Here is a 23,605-nt window from a genome sequence, read left to right as displayed (position 1 = left end):
CTCGTGGGCTCAGTAGTTGTGGCTTGTGGGCTCTAGAGCGCAGGCTCAGTAGTTGTGGCACATGGGCTTAGTTGCTCCGCGGCATGTGGGATCTTCCCGGACTAGGGATCGAACCCGTGTCCCCTGCATTGGCAGGTGAATTCTTAACCACTGTGCCACCAGGGAAGTCCCTTGTGTGTATTTTTAGGTTGGACCTGATGCTAATGAAGGGTTTGTAGCTTTCTGGTTGTCCATAAAGTGATATATATTTAATTGAAGTAGAGCTCTGAGTATGTTTTGAGCAGCTGTACTTACTAACAGAAATATTGTGTAAATAAAGTTCTATTATTAAAGTTGAAACAATCATCTATTGAGTGCTTATACAATCATTTTTTGAGATATTATAATGGCCTGAGAATGCAGTATGATAGATTTGAGTGATTGAGATTGGAATGTAAATTCCAGATTTTTGATTTACTAACTCTGTGCCCTTAAGAAAGTTAACAAGTTTGTAAGTGGAGAGAATATATAATGTGCTCTCCCTCTACCTGTCACCCGGTTTTAGTGATTGTCAATTCAAGTCCAATAACCGTCACCACCGCCACCCTCCTACCTTCTCCCGCTAAAATATTTTAAAGCAAATCCCAGACATCGTATAATGTCATCTGTAAAACTATCAATATTTTACTCAGTGGAAGTTTTATCGATATTTTACTCAGGTATCAGAAGCTAAAAAACAACTTAAAACAAAAAGCAAACAAACTTAAGCATACTGTAAACAAATGGCAGTGTTCCTTTTAATAATACCTTGTATTGTTCCTGTCTTCCATGGATTACTGCAGTGGATCTGGTAATTAATTTTCTTAAGGCTGTTTGACACTTAGACGTTTTAAGACTTATTTATGCAGTGGGGTGAAAGAGAATGTACGTTTAAGAAGTTTTCTTGTAATTATATGAAAAGTATATATTTATGTGCATATGGCCTCTGTAGGAATCTAAGCTAAGACTCACTTTGTATTCTTACAAAGAATACAAAGCATTTACTTGCCTATCATAATCTATCTGTTTTACTACCTGTTTTCTTAGACTATAAGCTGTTATGAGGTTGGTATGATGTCTATGTCAGTTACTTGAAAGCCTATAAAATGCCACACTCAAGGAGGCACTAAATAATTTAATACATTATGATGATGGGTATTTTCAGAAACCTATTTTTAGAGAAGCTGTGCATTACCAGGAAATGTTTCTTATGTTGCCATATTTCCGTGTCTAGCTGTGGAGTAGAGAAAGAGTTGTAGAGCCCAGTGTTGACAAGTAATGGGAAAGTCTTCCTTTGGCTAGGTAAGCTGAGATCCAGATCTGTAGTTTGCTTTCAGACAGGGAAAGACCACCACTACATTGGTATGCCTTGGAGGAGAAGATTACCGATTTACATGAATCATTCAATTAGTACATGCATTTTCTTTTAAGGGATTTTAGGCTCTTGAATGCAGGGAAATGTAGAATAGCCATTTTATTTTAGGTCAGTACAGTAGTGTAAAGTCAAGGAAAAAGTTAAGGTGGCATTAAGTTCTAAGACCTGATTTTATTAAATCAGTGCTAACTTTAAACTAATATTTGGTGATTTTGAAAATTTGGATTTGTGGATGTAAAAAGATTACGACATGCTGCCTTTAGTCTCCTAGAAATTTTTCTAGGGTTCATGTTTTCCTTGGGAGAAACTTAGGCGAAAACATATTTTTTTGTTCTTTGCAAGGTATTTCAGAAAATGAGTGAGCAGAACTAGTACTAGAATTATCAATTTCCTAATTCTGCTTCTACTACTGACAGCATTTTCACAAATGAGATTTCATAACCTTTCTTTATATTGGGACTTGCCTGTTGTTACAACATTTCTATTATTCTAGGTTTCTTTAGGGATACCTATTAAGCTATTAAGTGAATAAACTACTAAGCTAATTATTAATAGCTAATAAGCTAGTAAGACTTGCTTATCATTAGAAAATATATGTTATACATGTTCGTGTATAATATATATTATCAAATAGAAGCCAAGCTTTGGACATTTGGTAACTTAAAAATCTATTTTTACTCTCCTTAGTAATATAGCTTATATTAGAAGATTTCATTAAGTTGTTTTATTTCTGATATTTCCCCCTTTTCTCTCAGTGAGTTTTTAGCAGAAGACAGTCAAGAGAAATTTTGGAATTTTGTAGAAGCCAGTCAAAATATTGGATCATCAGATCATCACGGTAAAATTGAAGCAAATGCTTCTTTGACTTCGGTGTCTGGGAATATATTAGAAAAATTGATCTCTTTCAGAGTATGTGTGGCATGGCGGTTAATGGAATACATTTTTATCTTTAATGACTAGAGTTGTGATGGTAGCCAGCAGAGTCAACACAAACTAGTAATTATTTTTGAAAAAGTTTATAACTTTGGTCATAAGAGCTACCTTTGATTTTTTTTTTTTTTTGTTTCTCCCCTTGTTTTTGTTCTTTTGTGTTCTTTTATTGAAAGTGCTACATGAATATTTTGTGGGAGTCAAATTCTTTTAAAATCATTTAGCATTTACTTAATAACCATCAGATTTGATTCACTTTCTTTTGTTACGAACTAATTATACAACTGATCTATTATCTGTTAAGTTTGTTATCATTAAGTTAGTGCCATCCAGAATGTTTTCCATTATGCATGCCAGCCACACACAACTGGAGTGTCAAGGTGTCAAATTAATGACAAGGTAAACTGTATCACTTGTTTACAGTTTCTGATGAGCTTTCACAAACATTTTCCAATTCAATATAAGCTACATAGTGTATGAACATTAATAGTCAAAGATGCTGATACATGAGTAGTTAAAACCTTGAGTATTACATTGACAGGCGTAAGTCCTTGTTGAAGAGAAAATGTGTAAAAATTATGTGACTGCTGTTAATATTTGACTAATTGATTTTTAACTTTATGATATTTAAAAATTAATACATCTTTAAAAAGTCAAGTCTGAATCTTTTTTCGTGATTTAAGTGCATAAAAGTTTTGAACAAGCTTTGGTTACATAATTTGTAAGCTTTAGTTACATAATTTGGAGTCAGCTAGAGTTGTTTGAGTTATCAAAAAAATCATTTTAGTTTAGATAAAACAAATTTTAGATAAAACAAATTTATCAAAGTGAGTTTTGTAATGAATTTTGAATTCTGACGTTTAAAATGAAATTTCTTCAATATAAACGCTGATGTGTTCCTGGTTAAAATTAGGGGAGTATGAATTCTTGGAAGTGACCATAAAAGTACGTTAAACATTTTATTTGAAATACTAGTCATAGTCCCGCCACCCAAAGAGAGTCACCATTAACATTCTGGCAACATTTTAAGATATTTCTTTCTGATCTCTTTTTCTGCTTAGAAGGTGCTAATGCCATATAGAACCTTTTACGTTTTGCTTTTTTTTTTTTTTTTTTGCTGTACGGGGGCCTCTCACCGCTGTGGCCTCTCCCGTTGTGGAGCACAGGCTCCGGACACGCAGGCTCAGCGGCCATGGCTCACGGGCCCAGCCGCTCCACGGCATGTGGGATCTTCCCGGACCAGGGCACGAACCCGCGTCCCCTGCATCGGCAGGCGGACTCTCAACCACTGCGCCACCAGGGAAGCCCCATTTTGCTTTTTAAAATGTGAAATATTTTTCTTAAATTTCTTTTTGGAATAGATAATAGTGGTTTAAAAGTCAAAGCTATACAAAAGGCTCTACACAGAAAAATCTTGTTCCTGCTGTTTCTCTTGGCTTTTTATAACCATTTAAATTGTTTAGTCTTCAGTGTTTTTTTCTTTTTTACAATAAATACATAAGTATGTATTCCTATTTCTTATTCTTTCTAAGAGTAAGAAAAAATTGCATACTATATACATTGTTTTGTACCTTGTGCTTTTCGTTTAATGTATCCTGGGGATTGTTTCATACTGGTACATGCGTTTTTTTTCCCCTCAGATAATGTGTTCCAATTGTTTTAATGCTTCTCCCCAAACTACAGTTTCATTAGTATTCTTTAATATCTTGTACTTCCTCATCACACTGCTCCGTCTTGTTGGGTTATTTGAATAGATAACATATGCAGACACTGTGGTTACAAAGACAAGTCATAGTTTCGGGGTTTGGGGCCCCAAAGGCTCTTTGGGAGGGGCAGTTAGTAAGTAAATGAGTAAGTGATGTGCTAAGTGAAAAAGGTGAGCAAAGAAATATTATGGGAGCACAGAAGAGATGAACTTGGTCCAGTGAGGCATGGGGTAGGGATAGGTGGTACCTCCCTGGAATAGGTGCTCTCACAGCTGAATTCTTCCTGAGGAAGAAAGTAGGAGTTAGTCATCCCGGTAAGTGGGAGAATTGCAGTCTAGGGAGAGGGAATAGTCTGAACAAAGGGAAGAAAAGTCCAATTGCATGGTGTACTTCAAGGAATTCTAAGCATTTGACAGCAGTTCAGGACAGTATAGGGGTAACATTTTGCAATCAGTATGCTTTTGTAACACATAGCTTTGTACTTTATGAACTATCTTATTTGGATACCTCTAGTCATATAGAATTATTTTGGTTAATGTTCTTCCTGACAGGTACTGATTATTCCTATTATCATGCAATACTGGAAGTTGCATTTCAGTTTCTGTCACGACTACAGCAGAATCTGTTGAAATTTTGTCTGTCTCTTCACTCCTACTCAGCGACAATTCAAGCCTTCCAGCAGGTGAGTTCAGTGCTTACACGTGACAGTATTCTTTAGTGGTTACATATCTTGATCGGCTGTATTGCAGTTGTCCTGGCATTGTATTACAGGACTATACCTTTTCTACCTGAAATTGTCTAGGATTTACAATTTGTTTATAAATAATAAGCAAAATTGATGATGTTAAATCTTCAAATAACATATTATAAAAAATATAATTTGCACTTATTTTCATTTAAGGAAAAATAAAATATCTACACAAAAAACTGCCTACCAGACTTTATTTATACAGCACAGGTGAAGAGAGGCGATATAGTTTTTGCTAAACCAGTTAACCCTGAGTGTGATCATAGCCTGTAGATCTAAAAGCAGTTCACGGGAAATACAGCAGATAGGAAATGTGAAACAATATCACAGGAATACAGTCAGGAAAAGCTAGGATGAGGAAAGCTTTTTAGTAAAATAATCTGATTTTGTCAACAAAGCAAGTTAAAAGGAAAAGAAAAGAGGGAAGGAGGAGCTTCAAGAGAGACTTTAAAAAGGTGTCAACTGGGGCTTCCCTGGTGGCCCAGTGGTTGAGAATCTGCCTGCCAATGCAGGGGACACGGGGTTGAGCTCTGATCTGGGAAGATCCCACACGCTCCGGAGCAACTGGGCCCGTGAGCCACAACTACCGAGCCTGTGCGTCTGGAGCCTGTGCTCCGCAACAAGAGAGGCCGCGACAGTGAGAGGCCCACGCACTGCGATGAAGAGTGGCCCCCGCTTGCCGCAACTAGAGAAAGCCCTCGCACAGAACTGAAGACCCAACACAGCCAGAAATAAATAAATTAATTAATTAAAAAAGGTGTCAATTCAACGTGTGGATCTTGTTGGATTTTAAAAAAAAATTTATTTTTATTTTTGGCTGTGTTGGGTCTTTGTTGCTCCGCGCAGGTTCTTCCCCAGTGGTGGTGAGCAGGGGCTACTCTTCGTTGCGGTGCGCGGGCCTCTCGTTGGGTGGCTTCTCTTGTTGCAGAGCACGGCCTCTAGGTGCGTGGGCCTCAGCAGCTGTGGCACTTGGGCTCAGCAGTTGTGGTTTGCAGGCTCTAGAGCATAGGCTCAGCAGTCGTGGTGTGCAGGCCCAGTTGCTCCGCGGCATGTGGGATCCTCCTGGACCAGGGCTTGAACCCGTGTCCCCTGCATTGGCAGGCGGATTCTTAACCACTGCGCCACCAGGGAAGCCCCTTATTGGATTTTGAGTTGAATAAACTCGTAAAAAGTAGCAAGAGAATCAAAGGTGTGTATGCTGATTGTATGTTTGGTATAAAAGAATTGTTAATTTTAAAACCTTTTTTTAAATTCTGAAATAAAACCAGCATAGAAAATGGCTCTCAAGAAATATATAGTATAAAGAATTATAACAAAGTGACCACTCTTGTAATTTTCATCCCGGTCAGGAAATTGAATTTAGCCAGGTACCATGGAAGCCCTTGATGTGCTGTGTCCCCATCACAGCTGACTTTTGCCCTTCAAAAGGAATCACTTTCTTGTGTTGGAATCATTTGCTGTTTTGTTTTTTTTAAAAAAACATTTCATTGCCCAAGAGTTCATCACCAAACAATAGAGTTTAATCTTGCCCAGTTTTAAAAAAATTATTAATTTTTTTGGGGGTGAGTGGTCTCTTAATTTATAGGTTCTCCCTCTATCCCTTTCTTTTCTGTTGAATAACTTATACTGTTTGCCCTATACATTTTTTTTTTTTTCTTTGGCCCCAGCAAGGCCCTTGCTGGATCTTAGTTCCCCAACCAGGGATTGAACCCAGGGCCCCGGCAGTGGAAGCGCTGAGTCCTAACCACTGGACCACCAGGGAATTCCCAATAGATTGCTATCACTGCAGAAATTTCTCTTGTACAGTACTCGTCTATAAGAATAAGGGTGTTACTCTGTTTTTCCCCTCTCCCCTTTTCTTGCAATAGCTTTGTATGGGATTTGACACTGAGACTTTTTCTGCTCAATTTGATGTGAAATTAGTTTTCCTTAACTTTTGGAGGTCGGCATGGTTCCCTATTCTGTTGATTTTATGTTGTGTTAAAATAGGGTGGCTTTAAAAAAAAGGTAGCTTTTGCTTTTTGAAATTTCCTGACTCTGTTCCCCTCTTTCACTTTTATATTTGGACTTTTTCTTTTATTGGCTTTTATCTCTGTCCTGCTTGAGTTTTATTCTGCCCTCAACAGTTTCTCCTTAGAGGTGGGGCCCTTTCCTAGAAGGGAGTCCTAGCCTGTGAGTTATGAGTTCACAGTGGTCAGACTGCCTTGTGCTTACCTGTACGAGGTGAAACAAAACCCGTCGGCTCACCATACTTGACAGTGAAAACCTTTTGGCTGTTTTGGGGTTTTCTTGTTTTCAGGATCATCAGAATCTCTGCAGTTTCCCTCTACTTCTGTGGCCTCTGATAACCGCAGGTCATTTTTGTGTTTTGTATCATGGGGATTTCCTTCCACCTAGTTTTGTCATAAATGTGGTCCACTGGTTTTTGTTTTCATTTTTGCTTTGTTTTTATGGGAGAACTTGGGAAGATTGAAAAACTATGCTGCCGGTGGCCATCAATACAGAATTGTATTACTTTTTTTTTTTGCGGTACGTGGGCCTCTCACTGCTGTGGCCTCTCCCGTTGCAGAGCACAGGCTCAGCGGCCATGTCTCACAGGTCCAGCGGCTCCTTGGCATGTGGGATCTTCCTGGACCGGGGCATGAACCCGTGTCCCCTGCATCGGCAGGCGGACTCTCAACCACTGCGCCACCAGGGAAGCCCTGTATTACATTTTTTAAAAGTGTGATAATGGTAGTATGTTTTTTTAAAAAAAAATCTCTGTGTTTTGGGAGTTCCCAGGTGGCCTAGTGGTTAGGATTCTGGGCTTTCACTGCCATGGCCTGGATTCAAACTCTGGTCGGGGAACTGAGATCCTGCAAGCTGTGTGGCCGGCCAGAAAAAAAAAACCAACAAAACACTTCTGTGTTTTATTGAGACATAGTGAAACATTATAAATGAAATGCTATTTGGAGCTTGTGTCCAAATGATCCAGTGGAGTGTGGTAGGAAGGTGGAAGAAATGAGATTGGCCATGAATTGATAATTACCGAAGCTGGGTCATGGGTACATAGGGGTTTATTGTACTGTTCTTTCTTCTTACAAACACAAGTTTGTAAGTTTTGTAATAATTTACAAAAAAGAAGAAAAATGTAATGGAAAGTTTTAATATTGATTTTTCATAGCAAGCTTTCCATTTCTCCCCATCTGTTCTTAATTATTTGTATTCCAGCAGTAGAAAAGGACATTCAGTAGGAATGTGTTACGTAAATGACATTAGTGTGTACCCAGACCGTGACAGTATGTCCTTTCCTTTCCCCATCTCTATACACTCATGCTTTTCAGTGTGCCTCTCGTTTAAGTTGCAGGTGGACTTATCTCATTGTGCCTGGGCGTTAGTGCATTTCACTCTAAACATACCCCACGTCTCATTCAGCCTTTCCTTTGAATATGTTAGTGTGCTCCTTGGATAATTTTACCTTTCCATCTGTACTCTTTTTTTAGGCCCCGTTGGTTTTTTAGATTCAGTGTCATTCTTCCTGTTTCAGGGAGGGGCTTCACATTAATCTGCGTATTATACTTAATTAGGACTGCATTGTTATACTTTGACACTTACAATTGACATTTGTAGGCTTAGTTTTCTACAAGGTACATACTGTGTTCCCTGGATATCTTTTTTTTTTTTTTGTAACATTTAAAAAAAAATAATTATTTATTTTTGGCTGCATTGGGTCTTCGTTGCTGCGTGTGCACAGGCTTTTCTGTAGTTGCAGCGAGCGGGGGCTACCCTTCGTTGTGGTGCACGGGCTTCTCATTGCGGTGGCTTTTCTTGTGGCGGAGCACGGGCTCCAGGTGCACGGGCTCAGTAGTTGTGGCGCAGGGGCTTAGTTGCTCCGCGGCATGTGGGATCTTCCTGGACCAGGGCTCAGACCCGTGTCCCCTGCATTGGCAGGCGGATGCTTAACCACTGCGCCACCAGGGAAGTCCTCCCCTGGATATCTTTTGATATCTTCTGAGATAGAATTTTAAAGTTCTGTTTTGGGTATAATAATAACACCTACCTCATGGAATGATATTGGGAGGAACTAGGTGAAATAATACAAAGAAAGCAGTGAAACGTAAAGCTCTTTCTGTCACATAATGGGTGTTCGGTAGATGTTAATTTCTGCTTTTACTGATGTTGTTTTATTATTATTTTATTACCTATTTAGAATATTCATGTTTTTATCTTGTTTTTGGTTAGAGATTATTTTTAAAAATGTCTGTGTCTTAAATGACAGATAGCAGCTGATGAACCTCCACCAGAAGGATGTAGTTCATTTTTTTCAGTGCATGGAAAGAGGACTTGTGATTTTGATACCCTTGAGACTCTTCTACTAACAGCTTCTGAAAGGTAGATTGTGTGTTTCTTTATTTAAATGTCATGCATTCATTGTGCTTTCTTCTGTATCAGGTCCACTGTCTGATTTTTCTTACGGGTTTTTTAGTCCGTAGGTATAGTGGTTTAGAATGTGAATTCTGGAACCAGAACCAACTAGATTTAAATCCCAGCTCCATCACTTAAAATAGTTTTGTGAATTTAGGCAAATTACATAACCTTTCTTTCCTCATCTTGTTTCGAAATAGAGATAATAAGAATACTTACTGTTATTGTTACTTAGTAACTAATGACTGTATCGGAGAGATTACCTAGGCTTTGTCATCAGCTTAGTAAAGAATATTCTGTGTATTAAAGCCAGTGCCTGGAGTAATGATATTAATGATAATGATCTCTCAGGATAGTATTAGTTTCAGACAAAGGAGACTATTTAAGATAATTGCAAGCTTAATTTGAATATTAAATTGGTAATCAGTGGGCTGATTTTTTTGCTTAAAGGTAGGTTTCCTGTGGTAGACAAATAACAATAGGTACCTCTTGCTGTCTGCCTAGGGCAGTAACCCCTCTGTACATCCTCCAATGCTGTTAGAAATTGTATAACAGTGATCTCTCTCTCTGATATTGCCCTGCTCTACTGGAAGTGCCGGGCGGTGTTTTAGGTGGGGAAACTCTTCTTTAGTGAGATTATCTGCTCAGCGCCTGTCCTCTGCCCACCAGATGGTATGAGTGCTTTTTCCTCGGGGTGATAACCAGAAACTCAGTGCGCACTCAGCTGTCTGGGGTGAGGTATGGACATTCGAAATTGGCTGCATAGTGAAGTGCTGTTTCCTTGGGGAAAACAAAATTGGCTGACTTGAAAAATTCTTTCTTTAATTTGTTACAATAATGCAGACCTTTATAAAGAAAAGAGTGATAATGTCTCCTCTTCTGAGAGGTGGTAACTATTTTTAATGGATTGGCATATATCCTTTTATACTTTTTTCTGTGGTTATAAATTTATACAGGTAGGTAGGTTTATTTTTATAAGGGGCATTTTCCACTTAGTACGTGTAGGTATACCTCCTTAAGAAGGATTGGTAGGTCATAAAGTCTGTGCATTAAGATCTGCTAATATCTTGATGTCATTCTTAGAGAAGTTTTCTTGAGGGGGGAGTTTTAAAATTTATGAGGATAACCTAAATTTCAGATGCAGTAGTAGGACGATCATAATAGTAAAAATGATAGAGGAGGGAGATGCTGTAATTGGGAAGTTATACGCTTACATCTATCCTCTGCTTTTTTGCATTATTTGCACTTAGGTCTTCAAATAAAAAGGTAATTACATTCTATTTATATGGTAGAATAATTTACTAAAGTTTTAGTACTATGAGGGCTGGATGTGTATCCTTTTTCTGGCTTTTTTACCCCCTGCTCTGGAAATTGGTAACAATTATTAGTCAAAGTCTACATTTTAAGGTTAGTATTTATATAATGTACATTCGTTAATTTTAATTATGAACAAATAAGACTCATACCTGTTTTGTTTTCAGTATTCTTACTAACTGAAAACTAAGATGCTTATAATGTTTGCTTAAATTACCATTGCTGTAGTTTTATTTTGTACTGTTTTTAATGTTTAAAAGCTTTTTTAAGTTAACAATTTTAAGCTTTTAATATTTATTTTCAGACCAAAACCTTTATTGTTCAAAGGAGATCACAGATATCCTTCATCTAATCCTGAAAGCTCAGTGGTTATTTTCTACTCTGAGATTGGCTCTGAGGAGTTTTATAAGTTTCACCGACAACTTGTATCAAAAAGCAGTGCAGGCAAAATCAATTACGTATTCAGACATTATATATCTGTAAGTATTGACTTATTTTATAACTGTTTTAAATATTAGTTTGCTCACCACAACCTTAGCACTTCAGCTAATAATTTCCCCCTTTATAAAATGATTTGAACTACTTTTTTGGGAAGTGTAGTACTTTCATCAAATCTCTTATTTGCACATAGGAGGTACTTTGCTTGCCTTTCTGAAGAAATGTAAAACAATATGCCTAAAAAATGGCTGTATAAAATTGACATTCTATTTCAGCTTGGATTTTTTTTTTTTTTTTTTTTTCCTGGCCATGCCATGCGGCTCCTGGGATCCTAGTTCCCCGACCAGGGATTGAACCCGGGGCCCTGGGCAGTGAAAGCACAGAGTCCTAACTACTGGACCGCCAGGGAATTCCCTACGTTGTATTTCAAAATGAACCATGTAAATTATATTTAATTTGGTCCAGATTTAATATGGTCATCATACTATGGAACTGATTCTTGAATTCACTTCCTTTCCAAACCCTTTTTTTCTCTTTTTGGCATCTTTTTATTTGATAGAAAAAGGATTTCTAAAGAGGTAAACTCAGGCAGAATTGATTTAAAATTAAGCTTTCGAAACCTTGTGTGGCATTTAGCATTTAAAATATTTATATGTAAAGATCGTTGGCCTTTAAAGTTTCTGTGTCATATTAAGCTCAGGAAATATCGGATGTTAAGTCCATGGGAAAGTAAAATAAAAATTTTAAATGAAAATTTATGTGAGCAGAAACAGATTTATCAATATCTAGTTTTGGACACCCCCCCCCCACCTTGCTCTATTGCTGTTTTTTTAAAAATATTTATTTATTTATTTGGCTGTGTCAGGTCTTAGTTGCGGCATGCAGGATCTTTTGTTGCAGCACGCGGGCTCTTCGTTGGGGCATGTGGGCTTCTCTCTAGTTGTGGCGTGTGGGCTCTAGAGTGCGCGGGCTTAGTTGCCCCGCCGCACAGTTGCCCAACCACGGATCAAACCTGCGTCCCCTGCATTGGAAGGTGGATTCTTAACCACTGGACCACCAGGGAAGTCCCTATTGCTGGTATTTAAAGGGCCATCCTTATTCAGGATGATGGTAAGCCTGTGACATTAGGTCAGCCCAAACCCTGCCTGAAGACATTTAAAGTCAGTAAAAAAATGTACACACACACACACACACACACACACATTTACACACACGGTCTCAACAAAGCACTTCTAGGTTTGAAACCTCACCAGTTTTCAACCCTGCGTAGGTTCCGGAACTGCTTTTTTGTTTTCTCCATTTCTTCACATGGTTTGGTGACCTTTGCCCTTTCTGCTATCCCTTCATCTGTTTTTTGTTTTTTTTTAAATTTTTTTTTAAATTTACTTTTGGCTGCCTTGGGTCTTTGTTGCTGCGGGCGGGCTTTCTCTAGTTGTGACGAGTGGGGGCTACTCTTTGTTGCGGTGCGCGGGCTTCTCATTTTGATGTCTTGTTGCGGAGCGCTGGCCCTAGGGCACGTGGGCTTCAGTAGTTGTGGCTTGCAGGCTCTAGAGCGCAGGCTCAGTAGTTGTGGCGCACGGGCTTAGCTGCTCTGCGGCTTGTGGTATCTTCCCAGACCAGGGATCGAACCCGTGTCCCCTGCATTGGCAGGTGGATTCTTAACCACTGCGCCACCAGGGAAGCCCCCTTCATCTGGTTTTGTTTCTACCTTGGAATTCCTGTTCTCACACTTGTGGCAGGATCCACAATCTAAGGATTCCCATGGAAGTTCAAGCATGTTTTGAGTGTGTAATCCTAGGTGATGGCTATGTGACATTAACATGGTCAGGCTCTGTATGCTGTGATGCATAAAGAGCTAGGTGGGAATGCGTGGAGAGCTGAGTGGTGATGGTGGAATACTTGCTCTGCTTGCAGAATCCCAGGAAGGAGCCTGTTTACCTCTCTGGCTACGGTGTGGAGTTGGCCATTAAGAGCACTGAGTACAAGGCCAAGGATGATACTCAGGTGAAAGGTGAATTTGTAAATTAAGACCAATGTGTTTTCTTTTCTTTAAATATGAGTTAAAGGGGAATTTGTTTCTTTAATGAAAAAGAATAGATTTAGGAGTATTATGAACCTGTGTTTGAATCTTGGTTCTGCTATATCTGAGTTGGGTGACAAATTCTTTAGGTCCTAATTTTTTCCTCTGTAGAGTTCAGATAATGATATATGCCTCTTGAAGTATTTTTGAGGAGAAAATAAGATGTAGAGGTAAAGAATTTAACGAAGTTTTTTTCACAAAAGAGTTCAGTGAGTAGTAGCTATTGTTATTGATGATAGGTAGTTCACAAATAGTAATTAATTTGTGACCCAATGTGAAATCTTAAGCTATCATATAATTAACAAACAGTTTGTTTTTATATTATTTTCTGCACTTGGAACAGATTACTGTGGATACTTCCTGTTGTAATATTCTAGGGTTTTGAGTTCATTATTTCAACAAGTTTTATGCGTAATCTTTTTATGTCTTTTGAGCTTGTTTTAAAGGTAAAAATGATTGGTTTTGGTACATGGAAGATAACCTAGTACTTCATTATCCTGTCCTCAATCATTATATTTAGGATTAAGTTGCCTAGTTGCAAATTCCTCAGAATTTTGATATTGAAAAATCCGTTATTCATAATTTTAAAGGTATTAATTTTGAAATATTTAACATGTAAAAATTTCCACAGTTTAAGGAAAAACACATTCTTTCTTTATCCAGGAACACAGGATATATCAAAAACTCATTTATTGTGTGTGTTTCTTAGCCACTATGTTAGCTGAGGTATTCAACATTTTAAAGCTATTACAGTTTCAGGTGTTTCAAATTTTTTTCAAATTCTGTGAAGTTAATATTTTTCTTTCTAATCTGAGTGATTAGACATGTATTTGCTGTGCTTTTGTAGGAACTGAAGTTAACACCACAGTGATTGGTGAAAATGATCCTATTGATGAAGTTCAAGGATTTCTCTTTGGAAGGTTAAGGTATGTTTATTCTTTTGGGAAAGGGTCATATTCTGTTTAAACCTCCAGCCTTCTTCACATTGTAAGCGTCATCTTTCTCTTTACTGCCTGAGTTACGGATCTCTCAACAATACTTTATGTATGTAATCTGATATGAGGAGATGACCAGTTAGTTTGTAGTACAGTTTATGATTTCTGGTAATTCTGAAGCACATTATTCTTACACGATACTATGGCTGCCTGCTTACGGCTTAAATTGATTTATTTTCTGGACCTTGCAGTTGATAGCGTAAAGTCACATGCCATTTTTTGATTCACATGATAGGAGAAATGTAATTGTTTTATGCATTCTTTGACTGAGGAAAATCAAATGTATTTTATGTTAGAGAGGGCATAGCTATTATTTATTTATTGTTTTGCTTGTTTGTTTCTTATCTCTTTTTAAAAAAAATTTATTTTATTGAATTATAGTTGATTTACAATGTTGTATTTATAGCTATTTACTTATACTAAACATAGTTTGAAAAATTGCAAAAGAGTTGTACTAGGAGGTGTGGTAGATTTTATATATGTTCAGTTAAAATACATTTTATTACAATTTGCTTTATATGAAAGAGGATAGGAAGTGGCTTTCTGAAGAAAATTCCATAACTATTTTATGAAAGCATAATAGAATTTTATAGCTGAAAAATGTTCTTAGCTGTTATTTTAAATGTTGCAGTTATTTCTGTTATGATTTGAGCATTGTTCAGAGCCCTGAATTCTGCTTTATCTGGAAATCTTAATTAGGACATCTATGGTGTGCTTTTTTTTTTTTTTTAATAGAAATAGTACGTGTAGGTGCAGTTTCATATATTTTAGCTTTAACATTTGACCCAGTAAAATGACAGCTAGACTAACAGTTTAGTAGAGATGACTTTGTCGATGTGGAGTGACTGTGCATATGTTGAGTTCATCCTGTACACATGCACATTTCTTTGTATTGAACATCAGTTATGGCCTTATTACTATACAGTCAGGTTCCATTTTTACTGCATCCAGGTTTCCAGAATCCCTTTTCATATTCATGTTTTATATGTTTGTTTTTTGGATAGCATTATGATTTCATGTGTTTATAGCACAAAGGTAATATGTAGAATATTGGAGACAATTTCCTTTTTGGACACTCAGAATAGTTATTTAACTACCTAAAGTAAGTGACCCATTTTAAGGTATTTTTATCATGAAGAAAAGTGTAGTAACTGGAATGGATTGGTGGGATGGTGAAGGATCTGAGTAAATATTTTACTTTTGGCAGGTTGCATTTAAGAAATTTTGAGTTTTTAGTGTTAAAAACAGGATTACTCTGTTCCATCTGTCTGTCTGTCTGATCTAAATGATCTATCTCTGCCTCCGAAAACTTCTGTTTTACTAACTTTAAATAGAATGCACTGTATTTCAAGATAAAACTAAGCAAAACGCAATAATCTTGGTTAGCTTGAATTATATTCATGTGACTAAAGGATTTATGAGCATGTAGCTGAAAGAAACTCATTTTGGGATTGGAAGCAAGGTATTTCCAATTTTATTTTGAGAAATTAAAAAGGTTCTGGAAAGGATGGAGAATAATATAACATACCCCTGTACTCACCACCCAGAATTGACTGTTTCTATCGTACTTGTTTTTCTGTACCAAAGAATTGTTTATCAAGGTTTTTTTTTTCCTGCAACATAACACCTTCTTTTACTTGAAGAAAGAAAGAACCAAGGTGAGTAAAACACAGCAGGTAGAGTTGAGGTTCCCTCTGTTCCCTACTCTCAGTCCCACTCCCCTCCCTCCCCCAACATAGAGAGTTGCTGTTGTAGTGATTTCATTTTTTAATCTGTAAATTTTATGGTTTTTAAATTAACTTATACTTTTCTATATTAACTTGTTTCTTAAGAAAAATTTAATATTTTTCCTATATTGTAGGAATTTTCCTGTTACTAAGTGGGGAGAGTTGTGAAGATAAATTTGGGGTCAACTTCTAAATGTGCTTTGGGAAAGAAAAGACACCTGAAAAGGATTGATTTTATGTTTCTTTCAGAGACCTGCACCCTGACCTGAAGGGACAGTTGAAAGAACTCAGAAAGCATCTCGTTGAGAGCACCAATGAAATGGCACCTTTAAAAGTTTGGCAATTGCAAGGTAATAAAAATGTAGAGGAATCATTCTAAATTTTATGGTATTTAAAAAAACAGAATTTGAATTTAATTGTATTTATTCACAAATTTTAAGGATCATGTGATTAATCCTGATATATTAGAAAAGAAAGGAAGAAAGTCCTTTTGTAGACAAATAACACTCTGCAGAGTAATATATATTTGTAGATGAGTTACCAGATCTTTCTTTGTGTGACCAGGTGCATAAGCTTGTAACAAGTTTGTTTTAATCTTTGTGTTTCTATATGTATACATTTATTACACAGTTGGATGTTAAAGGCACGTCAGTATGGCAGGATGTATGTGTGCTTTTCTGGTCCAGAGAACTATGTATCAAGGTTTTCTTTCCCAGCATAATTTACTAAAGTCTTCTGCTGTACTTTGTGTTATGTTGTAAATCCAGAAGAAGGAAAAGAATTTGGGGTGGATTAATCCTGTGCTAAATGTGTTGGTATATGCCTTAGTGTTTATGCAGACAGATCGAGGAACGGCTACAGTAAACACTCTAGGGGCCTATGAAGTGAGTAAAACCTTCAGTTCAACCATGGGCATGCTTTGAAATGGCATTCTAGGGCATTCTTAGTTACCAAGAAAATAGTGGGAAATAAATGTGCTTTTTTCCTATTTCTTTCTCATTGCTGTAGATGAATACACTTTAACTTGCGTTTGATGTTGTTGCAGATCTAAGTTTTCAGACTGCTGCCCGAATCTTGGCTGCTCCTATTGAGTTAGCTCTGGTGATTATGAAGGATCTTAGTCAAAATTTTCCTACCAAAGCCAGGTAACATAGAGTAACAAGGCTTTGAGACATTCTTCTTTTTAACATATGCCTAATTATCTTCATGTTTATGCATAAAATGAAGCCATTAAAATATGAAAATGCTTAGGAAATTAAAGTTTTCTTACTACCAGCACTGTACCGTTAATGGCCCATCTTCCCGAGAAGGCGACAAGCCCCTGTGTTGTGTGGTTGAAGAGAGCAGTCTAGGTTGTGTTCCTGGCACTGCCTCTTGCTAGTTGTGTGAACTTAGTAAATAATCACGTTCCTCAGCAGGAAAACAGAAATAACAACACCTGCCTTTCAGGATTAGATGAGTTAGCAAAATTTAATGTATGTAGATGTAACTAACTTAGGGTCTGGCATGGACTCTGGTGTTTTTCTTCCTGAAGAGTTTCTTATATATCATCTTACTCATTTTTTTAAAAAAATTAATTAATTAATTAATTTATGGCTGTGTTGGGTCTTCGTTTCTGCACCAGGGCTTTCTCTAGTTGTGGCAAGCGGGGGCCACCCTTCATCGCGGTGCGCGGGCTTCTCACTATCGCGGCCTCTCTTGTTGCGGAGCACAGGCTCCAGACACGCAGGCTCAGTAATTGTGGCTCACGGGCCCAGCTGCTCCGCGGCATGTGGGATCTTCCCAGACCAGGGCTCAAACCCGTGTCCCCTGCATTGGCAGGCAGACTCTCAACCACTGTGCCACCAGGGAAGCAATCATCTTACTCATTCTTGATGAAGGAAATGAATCATAGAGACTGACTTGTTCATAGTGACAGATTAAGATTTTGAATGCTGCTTTTCTGCTATTGCTTTCAATTGTATAATGGTCCTCCACATCTCATAAATACAAGGCAAACCTGTTTTAAAAGCCACATTTTCAGAAACTTAAATAATTGTCAGTCCTTTTCTTGAGTCACTGAATGAGGTGTTTTGACTTCTGATATGAGATGTTTTGTAAATTTTTTTATTCGATTAGTCTTGGGAGAATACTTCTTAGACAGGACTTAAGAATCATATAGTACATTATCATTTAACCAAGCGTGCTATTGAAGATATACATGTGCTTAAATAGCTTGAGCAGTCTGCCGCCTTAACTTATTGAACAGTATCCTTAGCCTGTGAGCTGTAGAGATCATACACAGGAATAGAGTTACATATATTTAACTAAGATCTTGGAAATAATTGCACTCGCATCAAAGTGCAATTATTACTGTTACTTCTCCTTGGTTTTATATCTTGTGATAATAAACAAATACATAATAAACAAATACACACATCTGAGAGGAGGAATATATTTATCAATTGTAAAGGTTTAAGGTTTTTTCCATTTAGTTTTTTGTAATTTATGGAGCAATGTGTTATTTCGTATAGGGAAATTGAAGTCTTTTATATCAAATACTAAACTAAGCACTGATAATGTTTTTATTTCCTTAGAGCAATAACAAAAACAGCCGTGAGTTCAGAACTTAGAACCGAAGTGGAAGAGAATCAGAAGGTATTAACCAATGGAAAATAGTGGCCTTTCTGTTTTGTATTATATCTTTAAAGATGCGGAAATGTGAGTTAAATCAGTGACATTTAATAGTTTTACTCTTCTTTTATTAAAGATGATGGTGTTTTGATTCATTTCTGTAATCCTTTTTATACTTTCAGTAGTTAATCAAAGTTGAATATGAATATATAATTCAAAGCATCAAATGGTGCTACCTGTTTCTTTAGAAAAAAGCACCCCCGCCAACATGTCTCACTCCCTGTGTGACCCCCTTCCCAGAAGCCTCTGCTTTTAACTCCTAGTTGATTCTTTGGTTATTTATCTCCAGATTCCAGCAAACTTAAATTGGTACTTTCTCAGTTTCCAATCTTATGTATTGGCCTTCTGTTACAAGGATGAGGTCTGACTTTCTTTCACTGCTCTCCCCACTTCTCCCACTGTCTACCAGTACTCCATATTGGCACTTTACCCATCTTTCTACCATCCCTGTGTTTTTGTCATGGTTTTATCAATTTTTGATCTGCTTCACTATGGACTGTTTTTTCTTTATGTCTAGTACATACCAGTTATCCTGAGACCTTCCTTTAACCTCTTTTTTTTGGATCTCCTATTTCTTGGATTCCATGTCTTCTTTGTTTTTGGTTTGCTCCCTTATTTTGGTGCAGCAAATCATTCTTCATGGGAAAGGTTGCATGTGAGGTAAATTTCAGACTCTGAGAAATCAGTTTTCCATTTTGTTTTTTTGTTTGTTTGTTTGTTTTTGGCTGCGCTGAGCGGCAAGAAGGATCTTAATTCCCCAACTGGGGATCGAACCCACGCCCTCTGCAATGGAAGCGTGGAGTCTTAACCACTGGACTGCCAGGGAAGTCCCTTCCATTTCTGTTTTTATTGACAGCTTGGCTGGGTATAGAATTCTAGGTTGGAAGTCATTTAGAAGTTTGAAGTTAGTGCTCCTTGGAATTTTGGTTTCCATTATGGCTTTTGAGAAGTCTGAAGCCTTTGTATGAGATCTGGCTTTTCTTTCTGGAATCATGTAGGGTCTTTTCTTTGACCCTAGTAATCTGAAATTCCATAGTGATAATGCCTTTTTAAAAAGTCTTTGTACTCTTGGGTGGTTGGTGGGCCCTTTAAATCTGGAAAATCCTTTCCTTTAGTATTGGGAAATTTTCTGGACATATTTCTTTGCATTTCTTCTTCTTTTTGGTTTCTCTTTTCTGTTTTCCTAGAATTCCAGTTTATTCTTAAGATGTTATATCTCCCTGACTAGTTTGTCCTAATTAAAAATCTTTTATTTCCTGTTTTCCAGTTCTTTTGTCTTTTATTTTTAAACTTTCTGGGAAGGATTTTCAGACCACTTGTTGAGATTTCTTTCTTTAGTTGTCAGATTTTTAATTTACAAGGGTTATTTTTGAATTCTTCTTTTTATGGTGTTGTCTTATCCTTCTGAAGATATCGATGGTTCATGTATGTGTTTTCTTTTCTCTGCATGGTCTGTTGTTCCCTCTTAAGTTGCCTTTCTTTTTGTCTTGTTCTCTTGTCTTTAATGTTAGAGGCTTTCCTTAGATGTCTGGTGATCTCTCACTAACGGCTCATATTAGACAGTGAGGCAATAAAAAACTGATTGAAAGCCTGAAGGATGCGTCTTTGTGACTGTAGGCTGTGGTGGTATGGTCGTTTCCCAGGGAACTCCAGTGACAGAATCTTTAAACCTTTCCTCTTGAGCTGTTTAGTCTCCCGAAAAGGATCTTCTGATCTTCTGCCGGGAGGGTGAGGTCTGGCTGCTGGAGTTGTAGAAGCCCAGTAGGACAGAGCATTTGGTAACTTCCGTGCAGTCCCCTGTTTTCAGAATGGGATCCCCATCCTCTGTTGTGTTTCATTTCACATAGTTCCCAGTCAGTCTTTCCCACAGTCACAGGTGCTGTATTCGCAGCCTGGGGATGAGTGGACGTGGAGTTTTTCTTTCCCTTGTAAGAAATTCTGATTCTTGTTGATGCAAATTTCTGTTATCCCCTAATCTTCCTTGCCATTTTATCCTGGCAGGGCAGAGAAGCAAAAGCCGTGGCTTCTGCATTGTTTTGTGTTTTTCCCATGCAGTCCTAGATCTTAGAGTTCATTTCTCTCTGTCCACTGAGTGAGGGGGAGTGAAGGGAGCTCAGCGATCCCTGCCCCTCTCCCCCAGCCCTGGGAGAGCTAAGGGATCCACGTTCTGTCCCTAGTATCTGGTACGTTTCTTCCCTTCTCTACTGTGTGGTGTTGAATATGTGATCAACCGTTCCAGTTTCCTTGCAGAGAAAGAGGAATTGATTGGAAAGGATATAAGCCAACAGAAGCTGTGTATGATATGGCATCAAAGCACTGTTTCCAGTGGGTCAGGCGGGTCTGAGGGCTGCAGGGGCTGCATGGTCACATGCATTCCACCGCGTCAGAGAGCAGCAGTTGAAGGGCCCCGTGGAGGTGGTCTTGGAGAGCTCGGGTGTATGTACGTGCTGTCCTTAGCTCAGCAACTCAAAGTTTCTTGGTGTGCCTTAGTTGGAAAGTTTAAGGGAGGTGTGGGGTTTTGAAACCCTTTTAGATCGGATGCCTGGACTTCATCCAGGAGGCCCAGCTGTCAGTGACTGCTAGCACAACCTTGGCTGGCATCACAGACAGGGAAGGGCAGCCAAAAAGTAACTCTCCATGCTTGGCTTATTTAACACTCTCCCTATCCCCAGTATTGTAGGAAACAGTTGTATTAATCATTGTCAACATTTGTACGTATAATAAAACCAGAAATGTGGAAATTTTTATTAAGTATTCTCTTCCTGCTCCTTAATAAGTTTTTAATATTTCAGTATTTCAAGGGAACTTTAGGGTTACAGCCTGGAGATTCAGCACTGTTCATCAATGGGCTTCATATTGATTTAGAGACGCAGGATATATTCAGGTATGGATAATATTTTTCACCCTGAAAAGTTTTTATAACGTGTGGCTCCTTATGACATGTCCAGACTGTTGTTGCTCCTTGATGTGACAGGTTGCAAAGCCTGATGACTTATCAGGCCCAGTGTGTGCATTTAGGTAGGCCCATGTTCTGGCTGGGATGGGCAGGATGATACTTGGCCATTTTTTATCCTAATGTACATCTGATGCCTTGGACATTTAAGGCCCAGGTGTCTTTTGAGGGTGCCCTTTCAGAGCCTTAGTTTTCCTGTTAACCATAGAAACAGAAGAGAGCAGGTTCTTTTGTTTCTGAGAACAGTATGAAGTAGGTTTATGCAAAATGTGGCCTCTGGTGTCTCAGAAGGTGATCTGTCTTACATATATTATTTGATACCTTTTTGTTTTGTTAAAATGTGGTTTAGGGCTAAGTTGCTCTAAATTTTCCTTATGAATTTTGGGGGTTGGGTGCAGAAGACAGGTAGAATTCTGATTTTATCTTTGATATTAAAATTGACACAGTTGATACTGCGGCTTCATAATAGTGAAAACAAAAGCTGTGGTTGGTTAATGCTTTAAAAGAAGCAGTCTCCACAGTAAGATACTTTTCACATTATGTTAATTGAGCTTTTATGTCCATATACTGCTTTCAGAGCTAGTAAAAAATTAGTAAAGGACACATTAAAAGATTGCCCATGTTTTTATTTTTTATTAAAAAAGTCTCTTTAATTTTCCAGAGTATTGCAAACTGTGTACTTGCTTATTGTAAACAGTTTTAAATAATGCAGAGATAAAGGAACAGTCTTCTTATTTCTTCTTCCTTACCCAGCAAACCTCTTAAGTTGGGTGTGAATTCCTCCAGACCATTTTCTGTGATCATCTGTGTGTGTGCCTGTGGGAATTGATGCTGATATTGAAACATATATTAAACATATATTATTTAGTATATTTTTTGGTGTTTTTTTAGTAAGCTTTTCAGATAATTTTAGATTCATGTGCAGTTGTAAGAAATATCACAGGGAGATTACTTCAGTGTTTTTAAAAACATGCAATGTAAAATCCACATTTAGGATTATTTCATCCTCAAATTGTGTGTTTATACTTAGAGGTAATTTCTATACACAGTGTATACGTAGATAAGTATAAATAAACATCAGCCAAGAAGCAACTCCTGCCTACTTGGTTCCGCATATTTGGACAAAAGGAAGCAAGGGAAGAGCTCACTCTTTTGATTTCTCAACTCGTTTGATAGGGCATTGAGTTTGAACTGATATATTTTTCTCATGGTGAGAATTTTTTTTTTAAAGCCCTTTCTCCTAAATACCTATTTGTTTTTTTTTTTCAGTCTGTTTGATATATTGAGGAATGAAGCTCGGGTGATGGAGGGTCTGCATAGATTGGGAATAGAAGGCGTTTCTCTGCATAATGTTTTGAAACTGAACATCCAGCCCTCTGAGGCCGACTATGCTGTAGACATCAGGAGCCCTGCTATTTCGGTAGGTATTCTGTGAGCGTGTCCAGGGAGTGGTCTGGCCAAGTATTTTATTATGGTTTTCGCATTTGTCTTTTAGGAGAGGTAAGTTATTCCTCTTATCTCTTTTGTCGGCATCAAAGTTTTACAACAACTGCATATATGCGGCTATGTGTATATAGTAAAGTAGGCTCTTAAATGCTCCAGAAAGTTGAGCTATTAGGTTTACTGTGGTTAAGACCGTGATTTTTCCACTTTTGTCTCTCTTTAGGAATTTGGCTGAGCATCTCTTGGGAGAGTGTTTAGTTTGTATATTCTCAGTTGCACGCAAGTCTTGTGTGATTTTGTTTAAAAATACCAGTTTTTAGCTACCAACCTCCTTTAACAGGCCTTTGATATTTTATATTGAAGGATTTATGTAGATTAATATTGCTCTGTGATGTCTCTGGGCCTTTGTCTCCTCGTCTGTAAAGAGACCAGAGGGAGCAGAGCTGTCTCGGGCAGTCGTGGTGGAAGTGAGGTCGGTGATGGAGACATGCCTGGCACCCTCAGCTCTCCAGTCCCCTTTTCTTGGTGTCTGTCCTGCACTGATTTTAGGGAAAGTGTTTGGAAAGGGGAATAATATAGAATGTAGATGTTCACTACTTGACTTCTCACTTGGTGGTGTAACCGTTATTTTGATGAATACTGTTATGTCATTTTTTTCCTGTTAAAAATTTTTTCATTACGAAGAGTAAAGAGACTAACATAATTAGCAACTGTAGGACCCATCGCCATACTTACTAAATGCTACCATTTAATCATTTCATGTTTTCTTGGAAGAAAAAAATGTTTCAGTCAAAGCCCTCT

The 23,605-nt window shown here is 37.8% G+C and overlaps 1 protein-coding gene across 1 annotated transcript in view; it reads left to right on the top strand.

Annotated features, from left to right (window-relative positions):
* Window positions 1-23,605, top strand: part of UGGT1 (UDP-glucose glycoprotein glucosyltransferase 1) — a 120,644-nt gene that overhangs the window by 18,796 nt on the left and 78,243 nt on the right. The window contains exons 6-13 of the mRNA XM_024738001.1: window positions 10,800-10,974; window positions 12,848-12,944; window positions 13,861-13,939; window positions 15,985-16,085; window positions 16,781-16,880; window positions 18,312-18,372; window positions 21,201-21,292; window positions 22,631-22,781. Of these exons, the coding sequence (XP_024593769.1) occupies window positions 10,800-10,974; window positions 12,848-12,944; window positions 13,861-13,939; window positions 15,985-16,085; window positions 16,781-16,880; window positions 18,312-18,372; window positions 21,201-21,292; window positions 22,631-22,781 (856 nt within the window). The remainder of the gene's footprint in view (window positions 1-10,799; window positions 10,975-12,847; window positions 12,945-13,860; window positions 13,940-15,984; window positions 16,086-16,780; window positions 16,881-18,311; window positions 18,373-21,200; window positions 21,293-22,630; window positions 22,782-23,605) is intronic.

Source organism: Neophocaena asiaeorientalis, unplaced genomic scaffold, assembly GCF_003031525.2.
Source record: "Neophocaena asiaeorientalis asiaeorientalis breed wild unplaced genomic scaffold, Neophocaena_asiaeorientalis_V1.1 scaffold98, whole genome shotgun sequence".
NCBI lineage: Eukaryota > Metazoa > Chordata > Mammalia > Artiodactyla > Phocoenidae > Neophocaena > Neophocaena asiaeorientalis.
This window is presented reverse-complemented; position numbering and strand designations above follow the sequence as displayed.